Raw genomic sequence first — 26,474 nt, 5'->3', positions numbered from 1 at the left:
CAGATTGCTTCACATATTGATTCGCCCTTTCTCGTTTCAAATTTAATTATAAAAAATTCTCACATCAAATATAATTATTAACTATCAGTGTTATTAATAAACAATGTACATTCCTGTTATTCATCAGCTGTCAAAGTCAGGCCAGTCCTTCACACAAAAACCAGTGGTAATATCGATTTCCAAAAAATATGTAGGATTGATCTATGCATTCCATTTATAGAAGGTGTGTTAATGCTAGTATATTATTTATCATGTAACTTATCTGTCCAAATCAAACCATTCCCTGTGTGAACACGACAGATGCGTCAGTATGAGCACTCTATAGAACAATGATAGGTCATCCATCGACAACAACGAGAGGGGCGATAAAAGTAGGACCAGTCGTTGTGAATGTATCGGCTTTCTACTTGTGTCGGCAATGGTTAAACCCAACATTGCTAGGATCTAAAGTGGTTGATCACCATTAAGTCAAATTATGAAGCAAAACCAGCAAAGGTTTGAATGGGTGACCCAATTTATGCGAGGTCGATAACAAATCTGGAGACAGCAATGCCTTCATGCCTTTAAAGTGGAAGATACATCGATGGCCTCAGGAGGCCGAAAAAAACCAAGAAGAACCTGCTGTCAAGCTAAGGCACTCCTCTCAGTACGGCTACCAAATTTAAACACAGCATAGTGTTAACCATGTTTTCTACTAAATTAAATTGAGTCATTCAAACCAATATTTACCGGCGACGTGTACGAAAGATATTTAATTCAGCCGTAGAAATTCTATCTTACTCTAACGCATATTGCCGATAATATAAGTATGCCGAATGCTTTCTCACTCGCACTTATGATTCGTTTTTGTTCAGGAATTTGCTGGGGACTATAATTATTATAGTATGCACATTTTGGTTTTTGCATTTTAAAATATGAATTTCGGGCAGTTTTCCAAGTTTTTTTGCGATATGAAGGGGGTACTGCGTAACAGTGATAGAATAAGTTTGAATGAATGACATTACTAAAATAATAACAGCTGACCTTCGTTTAGCACAGGGGTAGTCAACCTGGTCCAAACCACCTACAAGTGGGCGTTCCAGCTCTCATGGTGGGCGGTAGGGGTTTTAAAAACATTTTCATTACGTTTTCATAAAATTCCCCGATTTGAAGATATTTTGAAATTGAAGGTGTATGACTGGATGAAAAATCCTTTTACCGCAAATATTGAAGAGGCTGATACAACTTGCCAAGAAAAACTGTTAGAACATAGATATGATGAAGAAAGTAAACATAAGAGGGCTCGCACATCAGAACTCGCCGCATGCGTCTTAGCCGGCTCGCACATCACAATTCGCCTTGTGTGCCTAACGGCCATAAATCAAAATTTCGACGAATGTTGCATCGTACATCCTCGCACATCTGCCCAGCGGCAAACGTCAAACACGAAAAAAGAGAAGTCTCTCGTCTGCCATTTTTATTGTGTTGATTGTATGAACAAACGTCAAACGCGGCGGCGTGAGCGAGCAATGACATTGTAGACAGAGACAAAGACAGAAATGACCGATGGCCGCCAGCTGTGCGCTTGCGCGGAGGCGACATTCCCGAGATCGACATGCACGCTTTGGCCATTGCAACTAGACGAATGTCGCAGGGTCGCAGAGTTGCAGTTGCATCGGCCAATCTGCGAAGGTCCATTTGATAGCGTTTGTTTCTTGGTTTACGATGACGTCACATCGACGAATTCGTCGTAAGACGCATGCGGCGAGTTCTGATGTGCGAGCCCTCTTACGACGACTTCGTCGATGTGACGTCATCGTAAACCAAGAAACAAACGTTATCAAATGGAGCTTCGCAGATTGGCCGATGCAACTGCAACGCGAGACGATCCGCAGATGCAACATGTCGCATGTCATACAGCTTGCATGTTGGATCCAAATAAAGTGGACTCCGCGCAAGCGCACAGCTGCACAAACGGCCATTTCTCTCCAGACTGTCGCCGCGTTCGGAGCAGCCACGATGCGGCGAATGTCGATATCGCTAGGCAGATGTGCGAGGTTTTATCAAGGAACACCGCCTGCCCGTTCTCGGAAGCTTTGATTTATGGCGGTTAGGCACACGAGGCGAGTTGTGATGCGCGAGCCGGCTAAATTCAATAGTGGTGGATATGAAAGCCTATGGCAAATTAAAAAAAATGCCTGTCTTATATCCAAATATGTGGATAATGCTATTCAGTTTATTAATACCTTTCCCGACCTCATATCTTGTGGGATCAGGCTTATTGGTGATCATATTATGTACTGATGCCAAATAATATTTATTATATTATCGTAATGCCTAAATTCCCCATCAAAAATCCTCCAATCGACAGAGTTGGGAATATAATGATATTATTGTAACTGTAAATGAGTCATGCACGCACAGCTAAACAAAGAAAAAGAAAGTTACCGTTATCTGTTTCTCGGCGGACGAAGGGTCGAGAGCAGGTACGGTCAGTCGGTTACCACCCTTGAGCCTTGAACGTCGCCTCTAAATACGATTTGCTACCCTTTTCCGCGCCATAACGTGCGTTTACAAAAAAATGTTGTTAATAATTAATTGTTACTTGTCAAGCGAAATATACTTACGTAACTTAATGTCCCTGAATCAGTGTTTTTAATAAGTGAAAAGTATAAATCAACACCCTACGTAAATCCTCACCCGCAGTACTTACTGTTAATCATAATTATGACCAAAAAAAGAAACCGCCTGAATATTTCCGAAAGAGGAGACCTTCGTTTGTTCCTCACAAAAATTGTGCCAGATATCCAGTATTTAGTTTCGCAGCATCAGCCTCAGGGATCTCATTAATAATTTAATTAATTAAATGTAATTTCATCATACTTCATGCTTCTACGTATGCAAAGTACCTATAAAAATAAAAAGATAGATTTACCTACAGTTAGTTGTTTGATAACGACTTATTCTGCCAACTTAGCGAAAGTCTGACATAAAGTATTTGGTAAGTAGTTATTATTATATGCTTTTACTTGCTGTAACTCTGTTTTATAAATGTAATAAAGTAAAGTTACTTCCCTACTTTATAAATTACCATTACTGTGGAACCGGTGGGCGGTTAGAAAATTTTACTGCTAACAGAGATACAAAAGTGGGCGGCAGGTATAGAAAGGTTGACTACCTCTGGTTTAGCAGATGTCGCATAATACGAATACGATAGTAACAGGTTTGAAACTATTTTGGTGAGCGAATTATGTAAGCAACTCAAAACCTGGAGATGTTCCGGAGAAGAATAGGTATATACATAGGAATTTTGATTAAAATAAACTCGTATCCACTTGTATTCTGGATGTGGGTTAGTGACCTCATTAGAAGTGTCACGTAACCTGTTGTATATAAATAGATTTTTGTGAGATATTACACCCGCTAGCTGTAACACTGGAGTTCTACTATTTTCAAAAAACTGTGGTGTAAACTTTCAAAATTCTACAAGGAAAACTATAGATAGTTATATAAAAACGTTGGAAATGGTCTGAATTTTGTAACTTACTATTAATTCTTAGTATAGCTTGTGCCCCACACCGTGAAGCGGCCCCCAGGCTAGAATCTTTGGCACCCCCCCCCCTACCTATCTCTCAGGATAAACGCAATGTTACATTCTACAGTAGCGTTTTCCAAATGGCGTACGTGGTAAAATTAATCTGTATATTATTTAGTGTTTTATTGTATATTTTAATACATCCATTCGAATTATGGAGATGTCGAGTAAAGATAAAATTGAAAATTGACTTTTTTACTATTAAAGCAAATTTGTGATGTGTGTTTATCTCACTTATCTGGTCGACTCGCCTCGCCGCCCTCACCCCCTTGAGCCTGGGCCCCCAGGCTAGAGCTCTGTCAGCCCTCCACCTTGTGGAGTCCCTTGTTGATGTCCCAAGGCAAAGTGCCACCCTTAAGTAGATTTAGCATGCCACCAATTTTCATATTTTGTAGAATTCTTTAGGTATCCACTTACCTATTTTTTTTTATTATTATCTTAATCAGACGAATTAACCAAGATTAATTAATTAAGATACTCTCAAATGGTGTTGGTTTTAGGTACGTGGAGATCTGTGGCGCTGAGGGGTTTCAAGGCTCTCGTTTTATTAATTACAGCATACATTGATCATTTTGAACACGAAATATGACCGACTTGTAAAAAAACCAAAAGATTCATATTATATTAGAAACTTAGTTATAACTATCTACCTCTGACTCAGGGCTTGAAATGGACTGGAGCGCACCGGAGCACCGTTCCGGTCCATAAAATCTGAAAAGTTATCGCACCGTCTCGTGGAAATATTAATTTAACCGTATGAGCTAGATATTTACTTAACACACTTATTTTTATAATATGCACATTCAATTAAGAAGATAATTATGTTACTATTTTCGTAAAATTATCGAGCGCTCCGGTTCGTAAAAAATCCATTTCGAGCGCTGTCTGAGTACACTGACCACGTAAATTGTATATAGATAGGTAGCTAAATTCAGCGAACCATCATTATTTTGAATATTTAGATTAATAATCGCAAAAATCGCGTATGTCATACCTACGTACATTATACCTACATGAGCGAAAGATAATTATGTTTCAATACGTCAATGTTATAATTTATGTGACTACCAATTCCACCACACTTAAATCGTTGTATATAATATCGACTCCTCCAAGCAGTGATGCCAACCGTACTATAATTATAGTACAATACTATAATTTTGATTTCGCAAAAAATGTAAAATACTATAATTTTACGCAAAATATACCAAAATACTATAATTTTAAAGGATTCAAGACGAAAAATGTTCCTGTACTATATATTTTTCAGAAATACTATAATTTTTACGCCTTTGTACCGCATAGCAATCAGCATAGAAAAATATGGCAACACTGCCTCCAAGCCAAAAGGGTGTAAGTAACATTTTGGTGTTTTTGAGTTAAATATGAGGTTTGTTTTACAAAAAAAATATCTACAGACTGTCATAAGGGCGTTTTTCATAGATGATTGCAAACAGAGCTACGATTTTCCAATTCAGGCGTAAGTGATAACCACAGAACAATTATTTCTGAGTTCCCTGGTGATAACCCTACAGAAAGCCAATATGAATTAACGTACCTGCCACTAACCTAACGTACCAAAATTAAAATGATCATAATAAACAAATAAAACATAACAGAAATACAATCAAAAATAATAATGAAAAAAAAAACAATTCGGACAGCCAAAAGGACTTAAGTGATTTAAAAAATCTAATTTCAAATAAATAAATAAATTAACACTACATAATAATATTATATACTCCAAAACAATATTTATATACCATAAATGAAAGAAAAAAACTCCAATATTATGAAAGAAGTTGTAAAGAAACGAAGTTCTCATAAACATGAAATTTTTTCACTCTTTTTGCTCTCCTGAATAGTAGCGATCTGTCAGTAACGCCATTCAGACAGTCGATATAATCAACACATGTTGTAAGTTGTAATACGTGCTAAGATTTCGGAAGCCTCTTTCTCGTTATAGTCTTTAGTATAACCTCGATATAACTGAATTTAAAAAAATATTTATCACCTGATCTGTTAGTAGATGACGTAGTCAATTTCGGTTTCAATTCAAATAATTATGAACATTAAATATTGAACACACTGTACAAACAGACTAGGGTATGCGATTCCGGCATTGCAAACGTTTGAATGCCGGGATTTCAGAATTTATTTTATTTTTATCTTTCACAAAATCTATGAAAACTTTATCTCCTAATAACGTGCCGTATGGGTAGGCGGGTCATGCGTTGCTTATGGACGGCACATTACAAGGGAAGGGACAAATACGAATATTAAAACATTTGAGAGCAGTGGCAGTTTTCCACGAACCAGACGATGCGGTCGTTTCGTTTGAAAGCGCTGACATCTTAGCAAACTGTAGCATACAAAATCCTGGCAACCTGTCCTATTTTTGTATTGTAATACTCAATGGCTGTTTATTTCACAGACATTTTTTTAACAGTGGGGTCTCCAAACCTGTCAGCACCTCAGACCCTTCCCATTGCTATTTGAGAGTATTTTTTATTGTGGAAAAGCTCTAATAGTTAGTAGATGTATTTTTTAAAGGATTTTTGATGCTATTGTCTGTTTAAGAGCATACATAAGTGAAACGGCAAATAATTTTCAACAGTAGGTGGAATGAAATTTCGCAGTCGTCGCCAATCGGAGACTGACAGTCCAGGTGTGAGCACGTCAATTTGTTTTGTGATGGCGTCGGAGGAATATATCCTTAAATCCTCTAAAGATGACTAAAAAACGTTCCGCATGTACTTACATGAAAAAGAAAACATGTCAATGAATATACTATTATTATTACGAATATAATAATAAACATAACATTAAAAGGACGCATGTTGAATTTTTATGACAAATTATATTTCGTTCAGCTCGCGACTTTTGCACAATCCGCGCATCGCCTAGTCACGATCTTTTTAGTCCATGCCTCAGTTGAAGTATATATAGCCTTAATATAACCGAAAATAAATAGCAAAATAGATGAGCAGGTACCTAATAATTTAGCATACAATTTTGAGAAATTTGAAAAATGAAAGAAGGTAGCTCGTTATTTAGGGACGTCACTGTCCTAGTGTTATGTGGTTGGCAAAAATATAGTTAATCATAAACTTATTGCGTACCTAGTAAATCATTGAGAGAATAAATAGGTACCTTGTAAGGGGAAATTGGCTTTTTTTTTAAATTACCATCAGTTTTGGTCTAAAATTATTATGTTTTATCAGTCGGCGTAAGTCTCGGCTAGCAAGAAGACCACCTAGTACAAGGTTGGCGAACCTTTTCATGTACGCGTGCCGAAATTTCCCAAATAATATTTTTTGACTGCCTGACGTGCCGACCAGTTTTTCATGGGGAAAATAGTCAAGAATTTTATTAAAAAAGTATAAAAATTACAATTGAGTTCTTGAAATTATATCTTTCACCATGTTTCTAGCCGAAGACATATCTTTTATTCTTTGAATAAATTTTTGCTTGTTTTCAAAAATTTCAAAGATATCGTGGGACCATTTTAACCGTGCTTCTTTCATAATTTCTCCATCACTGAACTCTCCTATGTTTGAGGCAAAATAAAAAGTAGCTATTATATTTGAATGACTGCCAATACATTTCATTATGTTTGTTGATTGAATATTTTTATATTTAATTTAATTTAGATGCGATACGACCTGTCATAGTGTGCATGAATTTTGTCGTTGCCAATTACGCTTCGATTGGTAAATATTAATGGAAAAAAATAATATCAAAAAACGAAGAAAATACGCACGGTCATGTATTTCGTCATTATTTTTTAATCATCATCAGCCTGAATCTATCCACTGCTGGATGAAGGCCTCGTCAAGCTGCTTCCACTTCTCTCGGTCCTGTGCATTGCGTTGCCACGTACGTCCGCATAACTTTATCATTTCATCGATCCAGCGGCCTCTAGACCTACTTGCGGACGTTTTGTACTTCTTTTGTACTACTTTTTTAATATTACATTACATATTTCTATTTGTATAACTTTTTTGTAAGAAAGAATGTTTTTTTAAATTACTTACATATTTTTATTATCTTTCATTCATTATTTTTCTCTTCAAAATAAAACATTTGCGTATCATGCAAAATCATCTCTTACGTAGTACTTTTTAGGTCGTTGTGCGGCCGATTTTGCCATAATTCAATAGGCCAAACCCAATAATCATCATAAAAAATTTTGTATGGCGAAATGTGCTTTTAGACGTCTTTCCGTCGACGTTCGAGAGTCGGTCGAGTTTCGTGACGGTTTTGTTTTATACCTCAGCAGAATTCACTTGTCCGCAATCACGGTATTGGGAATTCTGTCAGGGATTGAATCCCTAATACAGACATAACTAAATGCAAGAGCGAGGACGCAATAAATTGTACTTTCGTTTTGCCGTGACCGATTGAGACGATAATAATTTTATAGCACATGGCATGCTTTGTGAGTAAATAATATTATACTAACTAACTAGTCACTGCTCACTGCTTCAATATTCAGTATACTTTTAGCACTGGTTGAGATCAAAACTAAACAGGCGCGATTTTAACCAACCAAAATTGTTTATAAACCACAATGATCTTAGATTGCATACATTAAAGATAAGAATAATGAATGATTGTTGTGTAATAAAATAATAATAAAAAAAAATGTAATTAAAACACATATTATCTACGAAATGTTTGATGTTTATTTTATAAATAGTTATGATAACAAAAAGTAATTGATAATATTATTATGTTGTCCGATTATCCATGTGTACGTTTAAAATGTGTTTGTTGTGAGTTCGGACTGGACGTGTTTTACAGCATCTGTAATTATGCAAAAAGTGTTCATTATTATATATTTAAAATGAGTTAATATATTCTTTGGATCGATTTATTAAATAGTTTATTTCGCAGTGTCAAAATGGAAGTTATATCAATTATTTCTGACTTCCTGCGGAATGATGGAGATTCGGCTATTATGTTACTATTATGCGCTTCTGTGGGCTGTGGATTTTTGTGCAAAAGAACGAAAAATGTGGAGTACAAGAAGTGGATTGGCACAATCTTTGGAGTATCATGCTTGTTTGTGTTGAATGGATTTATCCAACTGGGGCACATGCTGGCGATTGGCACGGCATGCGCATTTGTTATTGTTTACAGTGGGAAAAGGTTTGTACTGTCATTATCTTTTTATGACTGTGGCATGAATTAATAGCGTGTACTACTTTGTCACGTAATCAGGGCCGGCCCATGAGTTTTTGACGCCCCGGGAAAACGATGTTTAGCGCCCCTTATCTCCCACGGGCTACTATTTAATATAGAGTTATCAAAATATAAGTGTTAGGCATAAAGCCCACCAAAAAAGCGTTCGGTGCGCTCACTACTGAGTAGGCCCCCTCCCACCCGCGCATTACCCTTCACCTTTGTAATAAGGGGCTCAAGGAGCACAAAATAATTATTATTATCAGCGTCTCTCATAACAAAGCAATAAAAATATTATTAAATTTCTCGGGGCTTGTAATTAATATCGGACACGCAATAACTAAACAAAGAGTTCACTGTTCTTAAATAATGGCTTCTCGCCCGTCTATCGACGACGCTTCGAGGAGCGTGATTTTGCTTGCCGTGTTCAATGAATGGACTACGTTGTATTTTCGTTAAGTCGTATCGCTGAGAAGCCAAAAAACGGTGACTCATGGGGCAGGCGGGCACAATGCGTCGTCTAATCCAGTGTGCGCTGGCGTATTTGATTACGTTGTATTTTTGATGATTCACATAGAAAATGCGCGAGCGCCCCGCAAACCTGCTTTAGTGGACTTTATGCCTTAGGTATATATATTTAATTTAACTCTCAATAAGTTGATTGTACCACGAGTAGTATGGAATGTTGCACCATCTTGTTGGAACCACATATCGTCCAGATCAAAATTATCTAATGCATCCCAGAAAAAAATGTAATCATGGTAGCGTTCTTTGTTGACAGTAACTGCATTGCCATTTTCGTTTTCCGAAAAATACGTTCCGATTACACTCCCAGACAAACCATACCAAACTATTAATTTTTGTAGATATAAAAGTGTTTCAAGATAGCATGTGAAATTTCATTACTACAAATGGAAAATTTATGATTATTTACGAAGACATCCAGAAATGCGTTTCATCGTTGAAGATGATTTTTTCATAAAATAATGGGTCTGTTTCAAGTTCCGGCCCAGTTAAGGCCCAATCAGAAAAAAATCGACGCACCAAAATGGTAATTCCAGAAATGCGCTTCATCGTTGAAGATGATTTTTTCATAAAATAATGGGTCTGTTTCAAGTTCCGGCCAAGTTAAGGCCCAATCAGAAAAAAATCGACGCACCATATGGTAATTCGGTTTAAGTTCTTGTGTTAACTGTATTTTATATGCCTTTAAATGCATATCTTTAAATAAGAAAGAAAAGAATTAAATTAGAAAGAATATTCCACTAAGTGCCATAAGAAAGTCCAAATTCTCGAGAACGACGCGTAATTGATTGTCCTGGATTTTCGTCCACAATTTGATTCACAACATCGATATTGTCAGCAGTACGTTCAGGTTTTTGACGAGTTGGATTCCTAACATTACACATTCATTTGACTCGAATTTCCCAATTAAATTACGAATAGTAAGCTCTGCGGGTCTATTCTATACACAAGGCTGCTTTCGGTCCGCTACGGCAGCTAAATAGGATAGGAAAGCATCGAATTATTAACACTTATTGTAACAATTACAATAATTTAGTTATAATTGTTACAATAAGTACTATTTTTTAACAGCACCTCTCGAGGCTGTGATAAATTTTAGACCGAGACAGTTTTAACATTTCAGACGGTTGACTTATTGTAATTGTTACAATAAGTGTTAATAATTCAATACTTTCCTACCCTATTTAGCTACCGTAGCGAACCGAAAGCAGGCTTGTGTATAGAATAGACCCGCTGTAGGTCGATTATTTTGACCATACATTTTACGTAATTCTCAAATCGTAGCTCAAATAGATTTATTATTGTTGTAATAAATTTTAACAATAAATTTGTATACGCTGTACAACGGTGTATATATGTATTCCATGATGATTTGCCAAACAAAACTGAACACGAATGTCAATTTTGGTGGGTATTTTGACGTGAATATTTTAAAAATATTTTTTTTGCTAATTTTGCTAATTTACGTAATTTATGTTGACGACTGTTTCGCTCTAAAAAGACATTTCAGAACAACACTGTCACCCTGGAGATGGATTCATAGTCCGTAAAACATGTCAATCTAAATAACTCAAATATCATAGAATTAACATAAGAATATGTTTAAAAACATTTATAATTGAGTTATACCAAATATACGCCAATTCAATTAATAAATATAATTGAGTATGGATATTTTAATCATGAATCGCCAATAATCCAGTGGAAAATAAATTGGCATTACAATGTTGTTATGTGTTCTGTCTAGAATCAGTAAAATTGTAATAAGAAAATAAAAATTATTTTTATATGAAGCAGGTACTTATTGCAAATTTGTGCACCTTGCAAATTGGCGAGCCGGCCCTGCACTATGTGTAATAGGTACCTAGATTGAGTTCATTCATCGAGAAATAGAGTCGAATTAATTCATGATATTATAGTACTCTACGTTCCCGCACATATGTGAACTACGCCATACTTAAATTTGTTGATTCAGAAAAGAGGTTATCACTTCACACTTGTAATTACTAGTAAAACAACTTAAAATATAGATAATTTAAGTTGAGTTGAGTTGAGTTTTCATTTACAGTGGCCGAAATGAAAAAAAAATACGAACTGGAGCGCTCGACAATTTTCTGAAGATATTTAGTTATCAAATTTTTTGTGTATTTTATAAAAATAAGTGTGTAAGATTCTCTATTATATGGCATATCTAGCTCGGTCAAAATATGTTTTCCACGAGACCGAGCAATACAAGTCTTTAGGTGGATGCTTTACATTAAAATTGAAGCAGATTTATATTAATTATGTATATCTGTTTACTTGTATAATATTCAGAGCTCGAAACGGAAAATTTTACGAACTGGAGCGCTTGATAAGTTTACGAAAGTATCAACATAGTTAAGTATCCGATTTTAAATGTATTTTTAAAGAATAAGTGTTAGATTGTTTGTTATAATATTTATGGCCTATCTAGGCTCAGGCGGTCAAATTATTTTTTTCCGCGAGACGGAGCGATAATTTTGGGGTTTTTATGAACTGACACGGCGCTCCGATGCGCTCCGGTTCATTTCGAGCCGTGATAATATGTACCTAGCGGGTGACTTGTAGTTCTATACTTAATAAAATCATAATTTTGTTATAGAACTTAATAATTAATATTCCTCGACAACCACGACATGGTGCAATACAGTTGGTTCAAAGTGGATAATGCCACATTGACATGACGCACCGGCTCGCAGTACGTGGGGAACGAATGATAAACAATAGCATTGACCACATAGCAATTTACTTCGTTAAACGACATTTTAAAACATGTTTGCGAACATCTTGTTCGATTTGTTTTTAGTCAATAATAACTTGCTTTGCAACAAACTATTTTAATTAAAAAGATATTAACATTTAATTTTTAAGATATTTTAAAGAAATACGCATCGGCAAATTACTATTCTACTCAGTAACCATAATATCTATGGATAACCGGTATTGGAAGTAGGTACTTAATAAAAATTCACAGCAATAAAAAAATGTTTTAATATAATTACATAAAAGCCATCCATTGATGGTTAGCAGATTTTAAACTTCCTAATTAGACCATTACACATTGACATGTATAGATTTAGTGTCGAGAAATAATTGAACTTTCGCGAAAGTAACGATAGGTTAAAAGGCGGCCAACACGTTTAATCTCTGCAAGTGATGTTAAATACGATATTAATAATTATCAGTGCTCGAAATAAGAATCTTTTCCAACCGGAACGTTCGATAAATTTCCGAAAATATTAAGCCGTGACCGATCTGACATTCGTATTTATCTATATTAGGATAGGTAAACTTTGCCACGGAAATCTAATTTACACGAATTATACTCGAAATCGTTATTATTTTATTATATTCCCTTATCTCCCTGTATGACGTCATTGATTTTTACTGATAAAGTGATAAAATAATGTCTTATATACGATTGTTTAATTAGTTCATTTAGTAATACTAATAAATAACATGTAAATTCACAGAAATGATTCATAGAAATTTTTTTATGATTATAATGAAAAACGAAACCCGAGCCGCTAAAATACATAAAATTGTCATCAATTAGAATTTTAATATTGATTATTAAAACGTAAACAAATTAAGACGCATTCACGAACAAGAAATTCAAAGTTGCATTTAGCAACTAAATTATATATACGTGCGTTACTATGGAGATCAATCTGAAATGTCAAAATGACATTTCTGTATTCTATATTTATTCAGTATTTCTATCAAGTACAAAAAAACTATTTATTAATACATAAAATTGTCAAGTTTATATGATTCAACAGAAAATTTAAAAACGTGGTATATAAAAAGTTATTTTTATCTTGTAATTATTTAGTACAAGTTAACCCTTTTGTAGCTATATCGTAAGCACTTTTTTTTCCATTTTTTCCAAAAAATATCATATTTCTATGTACATATTATAAATAACTGCAAGATGGTGACCGTTTCCAAATACATAAAAGTTATAATCTGTATAAATTGTGACGTAAGCTTTATAACTTAAAGTTTAAATGTACAAAATTGTTCAAAATACAGTCGACTCTCTCATATTTTAAAGATTGTACGAGGCAGTTATAATATTACTAACGTATTTTCTCTGTACTTATATAAAATTTAATTAATCGCGACTTTTCATCGTAATAATATGGGATATACGTATAAATTTAAAAATACAGAAGTAGGTATCTACCTACCTTTAATGCAAGTATGTTTCACTGAGGAAGTCGAAAGGCAATGGAAGTAAACCAGACATCGCATAACCCGACACAAGTTATAGTCCTGTTAAAGTTTTTATATTAATTAATACATTTTGTTTCGGTATTGTCTAATGCAGGGTTTGCCAAACTATGTTCCGCGGAACACCAATGTTCCGCCGAACCTGCGTAGGTGTTCCGCGACAATTTGGAAAGGTTTTATACACTACATCACATTTAAAGATCTTCTACTAGGTAGAAATAAAATAAGTAAAACTAATATAATTAAAGAATCTACTTCATATTGAAAGGCGACTGATGATCAATCTCCACTGATGTTTATGACTAGGTAACTATGTAAAATCAAGACCACTTCAATCCAGATTACATATTTAAAATTTTGTGCGATGAAATGGGTAGTGGACACAAAGCACTTTTATTATAAATCCGTCGTGGTTGATAAAACTTGCATATCTGGTAGATATTTTTACCAAGTACAATGAAGTTAATTTATCATTATATGTAATGTTACTGTATTACAGTTTTCAGTACTTACAAGAGATAAAATTGCATCTTTTGATAAAAAAATACAATTTTGGATTTCATCAGATGAATCTAATAATTTTGATTGTTTTCCTGCGCTACATTAATTTTTGAATGATTTAAATTTTAAAGTAGATGAAGAAGTTTCCAAAGTATTTTTAGAACACCTACATAACTTGAAAACAAGTATTTTGCAATATTTCCGAAAACTAGTAAGGACGATTCTTGGGATCGGAATCTTTTTTCCGTGACAGCTAAACCAGTAGGTTTACGCGCAAGTGACTGAAAATCTAATTGATTATTTTATGTTTTTATTATATTATAAGTAGTTTTATATTTAAAAATCATTACTAAATAACTATTGTGTTTGATAACATTTTTTTAATTTTTACTAGTAGGAATTAGGTACCTACCCAACCTAAAAAAAATAAGTAAGTGTTCCGTTAAAATTCCAGGTTTGCGAAGTGTTCCATTGCAGAACAAGTTTGGGAAACCCTGGTCTAATGTATAATATATCGGTATTGTCTGATTTTTAAAACCGGTATTTCGGTATCGAAAAAGGGATACCGGTATTGTAAATTGTAATCCCTATTTATAATGTATAAAAACTAAATTACTAAATAATTATGTCGTTATATTCTTAAAATGATGTATTTTGATGCTGGTATGCCATCACACTCATCACTCATCACTCATCAAATCTCATCTCATCGTGCACAATAAACAATGAAGAAAAAAACACATCCACAAAGGACAGATGAAAATTAATGGACATGTACCTACAGTGCCATAAATTTATCTGTAGAATTGATGGGGAGCCACAGTCGGAAACTATCAAATCAAGACTCGCAACTGAACAGAATCTGACAGTGAAATGACGTATCCAATATGGCGTCATAGTAATTCCATTTTTGTCCGCTCCACAGATAAGTTTGTGGGAATGTATGTATATTTTAATGATGTAAGTAATGCCAAAAAATATTAATAATGTTTGACGGCTACTTCGATACTTTTTTGTCAATATCGTATCATCGATTTCAGGGTTGACATCATGACTTTTCGTGTATACTATCGTTTCAGACTCACGACTCAAAAAATAAACTACACCCCTCAAATTATAATTATATACTAAACTCCTCTCATCACCTGGTCTAACGTAACTTCTTCACGGAATAACTCTTGCTAGCACTATCTTGGAATGCTATATACTTATAAAATATAATTAGATGACATCCAAAGTTACAGTTTGAATTATGTATCATTCTCCTAAACATTTATAAATGTAACATAGATAGGTACGCTCAAAATATTTGAAAATCTTTGAAAAAATCCGTTGTATATCAGCTGTTCCATAACACACTTTCAGCCGTAAAACTAGACATTTGTAAATAATACTTATATTATATTTATAACACTGACGAATGACTTAGGACAAATCAGATCTCAACTGACATTAATGACTGAATAAATTATGTTAGTCTATGACCGAACTTACAGATAATAAAAATCACGAGATAAATTATTTTTAATTTTTAAAACAATCAATGTGATTGCATCACATAGAAATTATTTCCTATTATTAATTATTTTGAACAAACGTACAGTAATATATAATAATATTATGGGAAAATGTGTTAGGCGTAGTTCTAGAAACATATCGTTTTGTATGGACTGGAACAGACACGCAGAGGTCACTTGACATAAACTCCATACCAAAAAACACTCAGATTCACCAGCAAATAATCCATATAATGTTAGACGCGATGTGGCATATTTTTTGAAACTTTCGATAGAAGGTGCTTAATTTAAAATAAATGCCTACATAATCATACGGTAGATGCCGTTAGCAAATGAAATTGATGATGTTTATATAATATTATAATATGTGATTATATAAATACGTCAGTATGAAATTAAAAAATATTTTTCGTAAGAATGTTGGCTTTAAATAATCGTTTAGTATGAAGTCTTTGCCACTGGTGCCTGGTGAATGCTCTACCTACCAGAGACGCCTAGCGGAAAATACGACTTTCAAGAATATTATGACCATACCGAAAATAAAAACAATAGAAATAAAAAAGATTTCAATTTATACACGTTTTTACTTTTTATAAAAATCGAAAACACGAAAGATACAAAAAAAGCATTTAGCAAAACCTGCAAAACTACTATTTAACGTCAAACAATTTATAGGTCAAAATGAGGATGTGCTGCTACAGTGGGTAAGCTAAGTTTCGTTAACTTAATTCTACATTACGATATATTACGATAATAATATTCCACTTTTATGTAGTATTAAAAACCAACACCGAAACCCCACACATTTTGCTGTTTGCGTTTGCTGCCATATGGAGCAGTACCGTACAGCTAGTCTTTATTATTATATCAATATAGAAAATGATTATATATCAAATTTAAGTAATTTTTCTTATATTTCTTTCGAGAAAAAATAGAAATATTAATTCTAGATTTTTAAGAAACTAACATGTCGATTCTGTGCTTCATATAAAACCGCCACTGCTCACAAAGTTGTAATATTTGTAATGATTCCTTCATTCGCCGCCCTTTATAATGTGCCGCACCTATACAACGCATATCCTGCCTACCCCTACGCGACGTCACCGCTTTTTATCATTCCTATTTTGATTTATAGCCAATTAGCTTATGATTAAGTAGTAAAATTGGATACCAATAATATTACTAATTTATGATAGAGTTTAGAGAACTTATTCAATGCGGAAGTAAGTATACAGCCATATTTTTTGAAGATACTAAATTAGAGTGCAAGGTTAATTGAATTGTTTTACATTTAAATGACACCGCACTAAACGAGAATTGTCCACGACTGATGCATTCACGAAATAATATTAATTCATCGCCATTTGACCAGAGCTGTTTGAGCACTCGATACTTTTGGTTCGATTCAGTTTCAGTAGAAGAATCGAATGGGGTCGGTACTCGGTTCCATCTACAGAACAGTGATTAATAAATATAATTCAGATAGATTATACCTACCCTAAAGATAGGTTATACACTACATTATGAAGCAGGAAAACACACATTATAGACGTGCAATAGTGTCTGTTGCTACCTTCAAACACACCAAAATTTAATGAGCATCAGTGCATCAACTGGGAGCCATTGTCAGACTGGAGGACAAGCTTAGAATGACGTAGTCTTGACACGTGTTTAAGTTTATCCAATATTCTTCCACACTAGAGATCGGTTGCCTGTTACTCCACGCCCATTACGTATTACAGTTCCCATTAATTCTGTGTTCCCTGGTTCCATAAAAATAAAGATTAAATCTCCGATTGTAGTATTCGTTTCGGTTATTTAAAATAATGTTTCTCAATCTTTTTTGACCTGTTGCCCCCGTCGAGTCTTAATATTTTTCTGTGTAATCTGCCATAATAGTAGCTTGGGGAGGGGGGAATAAAAGTAAGCATTGAAAATTACATCGTTTATTTTTAAATTAAAAATAATGGCGTTTTTTATTGAATGCGATGCTGATTGATGACAAACGAGCATTGCCTCTTTTCCGACATCTAACCGTTTTGAGAGCAGATTAATAACCCGACTAAATCCAGATTCAACAAGATAAAATGTGGGAATGGCAGCAAAACGCATTTACTATCTATAACCTATGTGCTGCGCGGTGTATTTTGTATATTTAGTGTTGCCTCTACCGTAAAACAGCGCATGCGCTCATGCGTATATGTCGCGCAAGATGCAACTATAGCATAAACATTCTAATCCAGCTAAATTTTTCTGATCAATGCATGCAGTCTTGTAACAGTGCTTTCATTTGCATTGCATTTTACAAATCGCGACATACGTACAGCCAACAGTAAATTCACGTATTTGTAAAGGGGCCACAAGATTCTGAATCAAGAGTTGCGGTCCCAGTTGTGGTTCCAAAATAATTAAAGAATTATCAGGGTTTGGTTCCGGTTCTATTTCCAGCTATGCTTTTAACTCGTTTTTAAGTATCAGCTGAAGATAGATTAAAACTGTTTATTTCGGTTTTTCAGAAATACTTATTACGTAGGTATGTATCTAGTTTGTTTGCCAAAAATCGCTTACAGTGGGTACCTGCGCAAAAGCTATCTAATGTTCCAGATTTTAAATGATATTAAAAACAGGTTGGTTTATTAAGCGATGACCATTTAGGTTGTTACAGCATCAAGATAAATGAGATCATACATAATTCGGAATCACCTCAGTGGGTCTATTCTATACACAGGCGGCTATCATCGGTAGTTTATCATATGTATGTATTGAGGTGGTTAATTGTTACAATAAATTAACCATCTAAACCTCGAAACAGTTAAAACATTACATAATATTGATTTTTAACCAAATCGCACCCCTAGTATGACAAGGTCCATCCAACAAAAATGGCATTTTGAGAAAATCAAACTGTGGTAGACGAATCTGAAGGTGAAATAGATAGACATTTTAAAGAAAAGATTATTGGGCACATCCATTCGTGTGATAAAACAACATGGCGGATATAATATTGTTTTTCTATATTTTCGTCGACGTTTTAAGTAAAAAAAAACATGGCCTCTTGCAGTGCAATAGGATGCAAAGCCAGGAGAAATGCCGGCGTATCTTTCCACATGTATTTATAATAATAATATTACATTTTTCTTTACGTTTATTGACAAAAAGGTGTTGTATTACTATACGTTATTATTCGGTAAAAAAAATGTTTATTAATGGAAGAATACAAATGAATAACAGCATTTCGGAACAATATGCATACTATTAATTATTTATACATTGATAGTTTTTCCTAAAAGATCTTTTACAATAACAATTCACAACTTTTACATCAAACGTCAAATGGTTGTTTATTGCGAAAAATCCAGGGCCGTATGCATAATATTATTTTGAACCCAAAATATACGATGTGTTTTTCAAAGTAAAAACTGTTAGTGCTAGTTAATGACATTCATTATTTACATAGATTTTATATTTCATTTCAGAGTTAAATATATTTTTAAGAATACCAAACAAAAAATTGTATTTATATGAAGTATGTAATGGAGTATATGTTGCAATTTTATAATGTTATATAAATTAAATTATTTCAGATTTCCGGAAAATGAAGTTCTTCGGAAATTGTGGATTGATGCAGTCGGGCGGGAGAGCTGGGTGCCATCTAAATATTCATTACTGTGTGGGAAGCATTTCTCGGAAAGTGAAGTTAAATGAGTGTTAAAGTTAAATGAGAGTTAAAAAAGTGAGTTAAATAGATAAAATATTGTAATTAACTATATAATTAAATTTTCAACATACCTACCTGTATTTTGTGTCTAATAGGTTTGTATAAACAAGTAATTTTAGACACATTATGTCAAAAACGAACCCATGTTATATTTTTATTTCATAAAATATTTTCAAAATACACATGTGTAAATAGGTATGTAATATAATAAATTTTTTTTTGTTTGTAATTAACTGTAATTATTTGTGTTTTTTATTTAACAGTTTTATCTCAACAATAATGGTATGTTATTTTATATAGAACAATATGTAAAAACAAGACCATATTTCTTATTCCAATATTTAACCATTTGCTATTAACTGATTTGTGTATAATTTTTCATAATATTATTGTGTTTTTTGTGTTATTAAAAATAAAATACTTACATCCATTTGCATTATTTTTTCTTACCCTGAATCCTAATAAAGTTTTTATTGCGGGAACTTTTTATAATGAAAATACGTTTATCATAAATTGGTTGTAAGCTTGTGTTGATAAAAAAAATACTCAGTGGGGCGTTTTTATGTCCAAGTATGGCCCATTTGCAGCAAAGTGTACCTAATTTCAGAGAAATAGAACTTTCTCTCACAAAACGAGTACACACTGACATTTGTGTGCTACCTCTGGGGAGGAGTCCAATCTCTTTGGGCACATCGAATCCCTTGAAAACGAGCTCCAGAGTTACTTCCCCGAGCTGACAGACAAGATAAATTCTTGGACCTCCTCGAAAACGATTCCTCGGAACGTAACTTATTTCATGAAAAATTTTAAATCAATTATGATGCACTGCATTCATTTGAAATCCAAAACAAAAAAAAACAGATTAAATGTTTATAATGACATGACGTTGGCATTTACGAAAACTCAACAGCGAATTTTGAACCTGGTTATCGAGTAACAATTTCAACCATCGCCACCATTATACTGGAAAACTATTTTCGATTCGTTTTCTTTACCATATTGATAAGGCTTTATACAATTTAATGGGAATTCTTTTTTCTGTGTACCTACACGCATAGTGAATCTTTTTAACACATGAATAATTATAGTAAATAATGGTAGATAACAATAAAAAACACTGTAAAACACAGTAATATGTGTATTAGAAAAGTACCCCACGAAAAAAATCGCATCAATTCGGCACCTCTCGCCCTATATACATATACCTAGCACCTATATTATTCTTTATTAGATAAAACCGTATTTGAATTGTTTCATAATTTTTGCTGACCATAATTCAGCATAATTAACAAAAAATTATATATTAAATCACATACACGAGTCATCGGTTTATTTATTGGCTTGCATTTATGTATGTACGTAATCAAAAAAAATGCTGAGTTGATAATAGTTTACACTGATTGTCTTCTATTTTACTCAGTACAAATTGAACAGCAGTTGAAGTGTTCTGCTAGGTTTAGAAGATGCGAAAATAATACACATTGAGTATACATAGAGGAATTAATTAAAACACTAGGCAACCCTAAAATAAGAATAAAGTTTAGATCGAAATGCAAGTGTTTTGTTTCCGGTTATTTTGACAGATTTATTGTGAAAGAATTATTATTCTAAATTCAAATAAGAATGGAGTTCGTATCGTTTGTCTATGACAGTTTATCGTGCAACAAGAATGATTCGGCTTTCTTTCTGTTGATTGGAGTTTCGGTGGTCTTCGGATTAATTCTCAAGACAGTGGAAAATGTGGAAAAGAAAAAGTGGCTTTGCAGCAGTTTCGGAATATTGAATTTGTTTTTGTTGGACGGATTTACACTGGTGTGGCACATGTTGATGATTGGGATACTATGTGCTTTTGTTATTGTTTATAGCGAGAAAAGGTTTGTTCCTCGACAAAATTATTATTTTACCAGTACTAGTTATAAATTTACCACATTGAAATTAATGTTCTATGGTTTGGTTGGTAATAGAAAAGAGCAGCGCCTTTATTTCATTCACTGAATCTACAGCATGACCCCCACAAGGGAGGGCTGACAGGGCTCTAGCCTGAGGGCCCGGGCTTAGGGGGAACCCGGCGTGGCCAGTTAAGTGAGATATACATACACCACAAATTTGCTTTAATAGTTAAAAAAAGTCGCCTGTGATGCTATTATAATATATAAAGAATATTTTTATATAATGTGTAATGCAATTTGATGTGATATAGTAAATTAAATGATGCTAAGTGTCGACAACTCAATATACCAACTGTATTTAGGTATTTAAAAATACACGAAACGCCCTTAATTTGACCTCAAAAAACCCTGGGATTCCGCGGAATACAATTTGGGGGACACTAATTTAAAAAAAACACACTTCCCTTCATTTAATTGTGATTGATAAAAAATCAATCCCGAAAGATTCGGGATTGTGTTTACTGATCCCGATTGAAAATTGTCCGGGATTGGATCCCCTAGAACTGATTAACACACTAAACATGAGTTAATAGACGTAGTTTTATGTACATAATAACAAGAAAAGTAACAGTAATGCTTCAATGACATTGAGCTACTTTACAAGCTGTTTCAGCTACTGCGATTGTGATGATGACACACAAAACTTTCCATTCGCTGAGAAGCCAACAAGTTAGCGACTATTTTGACAGAATGTAGTTCGTTTTTTTACCGAGAGGTCGCTACTACGCTCTACTGCGCAGACGCAATATGCCCACACGCCGGCGTGTAGCGTGTAAAGTTGACCGGCTTTTAACTTTTCTCGGTAGATTGTTTACAATCTGCTTGTTAGCTTGTTCGATGATGACACTGGGCGACTTTACAGGCAGATTGTAAATTCGCCAACAAGCAGCTCGTAAAGTAGCTCAATGTCATTGACACTTTAACAATATGTTGGTTTGAGAGAACTTTTATTCCCTGGTTGGCCTGCACTAACTACCTACCTACATCTGAGTTACCAACGAGATTTTCCCTGTTCATTTCGCTTATAAGGCATTATTCAAATCGATCAATTCATACATTTCTTTGTGCATAATATTGAACAATTTATTATTACAATATCATATTTCTTTAGAAATTTATGTAGGAATGCGACATTGTTAAGAATCAACAATTTATTTTGTATAATGCTTTTCAAGCGAAATATAATAGGTATTAAGTATTGAAATATTCGAAATCCACATATTATTATTATATTATAACAATGTATTGGGTATAAAAAAAACTGTTATAATTGTATACAATATCATCCATCAGCAATTATTCACCATGTTATCAAAATATTATGTATGATAAAACCACAGAACAGATAAGATAGAAATGCAAAATCCAGCATACTAAAGTAATACTTACATATAAAAACAAAGTTACCAGTTATTCAATATTTTATTATATTGTCACTGTACAGGCCAATAATTGCCAATAATGCATTTTGATGGTAATGGACTTATTGTATACTGCATACTATTACACGAACTGGCCAAGTATCATAAATCCCAAAAAATTATTTCATTTGAAAATAGTTCAAAATTATTTTTCAAGCCATTTGTAACTTGACAAAAAAAAATCTAGCCAAATGTATGCCACATGGTTGGTACAGAGTACGTCACTAAATTTGTAATAAAATAATATACATATATAAAATAATAAATTAATATATATTAATAGTATGGTCCCTATATCATTCATCCGATTGCGATGAAACCTTCGTCAGTTGTTGTGGTAACATCGGCAAAGGTTTCTGAATTAGTACAAATATCTCCTTCTTCTTCTTCTATTCTATATTCTTCTATTCGTATAAATTCCTATTCCGTTCATCCGATTGCAATAAAATTTTCGTCAGTAATTGTGCCAACACCCGCGAAGGTTTCTAAATTAGTACAACCATCTTCTTCTTCTATTCTATCTTCTTCTATTCGTATGCGTTCCCATACCATTCATCCGATTGCAATGAAACTTTGGTGAGTTGTCGTACGCACGCCCGCGAAGGTTTCTGAACTAGTACAACCATCTTCTTCTATTCGTATGCGTTCCTATATCCGATTGCGATGAAACTTTTGTCAGTTGTTGTGCGCACACCTGCGAAGGTTTCTAAATTAGTATTATATAACATACAAAGTTTGTTGTTTGTTTGTTTCAACCAATTATGATTTTTTTTTACTACATATTAATAATATTAATAACGTTTTCATATTTTGGAGTCGATTTTAATTTAGCGTTCTTTTGTTTGAACTTTACTCCTATTAGAATCATTTGCATATTGCCATATTGTATTAAACAGATATTATAATATTAAAAAAATAATTACCTCTTATTATTTTTAAAATATCTAAGATAAATATAACCACAAAGCGACCCTGTGCGAAGCCGGGTACTTCAGCTAGTATTATATAAAATAATAAGTAAACCCAATGCAAACAGTTTTTTTCACTTCCTGGACAATTTGATATTTGAGGAATGGCCCCCACATCCTGAAACAGGCGCCCAGGCCAGGATCTTTGACGAGCCCCCCTACCCATCTCTAGGCTTAAAGGCAGTGGGACGTTCTACATGAGCGTTCTCTTAATGGTGTTTTAGGTAGTTTAGTCGTTTAGTGCCAGTGGGACGACTGTGTAAGACATCGGTTATTCACTCGCCGAGTGACATGCCCTGCTCTTCGCCATTTCATTAAATCAGCAATCTCTACCACATCATATAGGTACTCTTGTCTGGCTCCTTAGCCATTGGTTTCGTTTATGATCTTCCCTTTATCCTCAACACGCACCTTTCCATACTACATTGCGTGACTCATAATTTTTATATTTCCCTTACATTGCGGATCCGTGTTTCACATGTTGGTTGAACACTTTATTCTTTAGGCACAATGAGAGGTCTCCTTTGAAGATAGTATTCATATGCCTGAATCCATTACATGCTAGTCTATTTTTGTGAGTAATCATGACATACATAACATAGATACAGGGAACTCAGAAATAATCATAGATATTTTGTCAGTAGACATATTGTGTAGTCTGCGATAGACGTAATTTTTTACCTGCTCGATTTGAATACCCATTGATGAGGATCGCTGTTGGGTCACCATATAAGCTTTATCATTATATGGCTAACAATTCAACCACACTAAAAAAGTCATAGTGTAGTATTTTAAAAAGTTCATTAGACTCTTAGTTATAGCTCGAATGATTTTTTGTCTATATTTGTCTCTAATGTATTTTATCTTCCTTTTTTTCAGAAAATGTCACATAGCAGCCTTCGTCTTGATGTTTTCGTATCTCGGAATTTTTCGAACACTTTCAATACTATACCCAAATAACAAAAGCATGAATATGTCGCTGTATGTCTCCCTGGCACAAATGATGCTCACGTGCAAATTTGTAGGTATAGCATTTGAAATTAGAAACTCCTTCATAGACAACGAAGAAAGAATAAAAAATGGAAAACCGTCTTTGGCAGACGACGAAGGAGTTATTGATCCAAGTATACCTGATATTTTGCACTATGGATTTTCTTTTTTCGGATCACATTCAGGTATGTATTAACCTAATTACCTATATAATATTGTAGTGGTAATTTTTTTTTAATTTAATGGTATACATATCGCACCCAGGAAATAATAGTGGCACAACTCGAAAAACTTGTTTTTGCAGGAGAGCAGTTTTAATATTTTATTTTGGTGTGTTAAATCAGTTTTTTTTTTAAATTTTCTTAACATTCATTTTGAATGTTATTCCCAATAACTATGGCACAATGATCATTGTGCCACTATTTCTGCTTGAATTCAAGTAAAATGTTATACTATGATAATGACAAAAATGCTTTTAAGGCCACCATTATATTTTTAAGAATTATGCCGCTATTTGTGCGGATAGAAATGATATCTTGGAACATTTTTGTATACTTAACTCAAAAATTACAAATTTGAGCTTGTGCCAATATTATTCCCCGGGTGCGATATATGTAGTTACATATTGTGTATGTAGTCGTCACTCAGCCTTCGTGGTACAATTCGTTAGTTCGCTGGTGAAAGTCTCTTACCTAACTATTTAGAAAATTTGTATTGTCATCCTGGCTTTCTTTATTTGACACTCCTAAGGCAGGCATTAGACGTTTGATTTGGATCGCAATTGAGTCAGTTTAATCCATGATCGCGATCGAAAATCAACGTGTGATGCCTGTCTAAGCAGTGCATGAACAACCGACCCCACGAAACGTACCCATTTTGTAAAACTAAACATGCGCAATCAGTTGGTTAGTATAGGTTAGGTGTTCTCTTCCAGTTATATAAAATAATAAAAGATAAGTGTCACCGAAAATTAACATATTTTTTTTTATTAATTTTAGGTCCTTACATAAGATACCGAACATTTGACGACTATCTACATTTACCTTTTTCAAGAGTTGTCGGTATAACGGGGGCTATAAAAAAAGTTGCAGAATCTTTGATTATGGGTCTTATTTTTGTATTAATCCATGAATATTGGCCGTTAGAAGTAAGTCATGTTTATTATTACATGTTTATATATAAAGGATGTTTTTTTTAGAGGTATAGAACTTTAAGCTGGCAGCACTTTTTTAATTGGCAGCCATTTTGTCAGCTGTTAAGTGATTTATGTTTAGTTTGGTTTGGCATTTCAACATGAATAGACTGACGCCTGAACAATGCTTCTAAATTGTGAAAATTTATTTTAAAACAAGATTGCCGTTGATCCCGATTTTCATAAGCGAATTTTGTTTAGCGATGAAGCTCACTTTTGGTTTAATGGATACGTCAATAAACAAAACTGCCGTATTTGGAGTGATGATAATCCTCAAGTATATGTTGAGACACCGTTACATCCAGAAAAATTGACTGTTTGGTGTGCTTTATGGGCTGGTGGAATAATTGGTCCGTACTTCTTTAAAAACGATGCTGGCCAGAAAGTTACAGTCAATGGTGACCGCTATAGAGCCATGATTACTGACTTTTTCGTTCATCAATTGAACAACCATGATGTGCAGGAGCTGTGGTTTCAACAAGACGGCGCAACATGTCACACAGCTCGTGCCACAATTGATTTATTGAAGGAAACGTTTGGTAACCGCATAGTTTCACGTTTCGGACCCGTGAATTGGCCTCCAAGATCGTGCGATTTAACGCCGCTTGACTATTTTCTGTGGGGATATGTGAAGTCGCTAGTCTACGCCGATAAGCCCGAAACGATTGACCACTT

General features: G+C 34.0%; 1 protein-coding gene across 3 annotated transcripts in view; it reads left to right on the top strand.

Moving 5' to 3' along the window:
* LOC147070276 (membrane-bound acylglycerophosphatidylinositol O-acyltransferase frj-like) overlaps window positions 1-26,474 on the top strand; it is a 50,907-nt gene that overhangs the window by 15,773 nt on the left and 8,660 nt on the right. The window contains exons 1-3 of one of the 3 annotated variants that reach the window (XM_085949769.1): window positions 8,056-8,728; window positions 24,497-24,792; window positions 25,606-25,754. In XM_085949769.1, the coding sequence (XP_085805895.1) occupies window positions 8,481-8,728; window positions 24,497-24,792; window positions 25,606-25,754 (693 nt within the window). In that variant the 5' untranslated portion in view covers window positions 8,056-8,480. Of the gene's footprint in view, window positions 1-8,055; window positions 8,729-20,787; window positions 21,154-24,496; window positions 24,793-25,605; window positions 25,755-26,474 lie in introns of those variants that run through there. The other 2 variants (XM_085949768.1, XM_085949770.1) reach the window with 2 other exon arrangements.

This window comes from Rhyacophila brunnea, unplaced genomic scaffold (assembly GCF_057557595.1).
Source record: "Rhyacophila brunnea isolate RB1 unplaced genomic scaffold, BYU_Rbru_1.0 scaffold_22, whole genome shotgun sequence".
NCBI lineage: Eukaryota > Metazoa > Arthropoda > Insecta > Trichoptera > Rhyacophilidae > Rhyacophila > Rhyacophila brunnea.
Note: the sequence above shows the minus strand (reverse complement) of the source record. Positions and strands in the feature narration are given on the sequence as shown.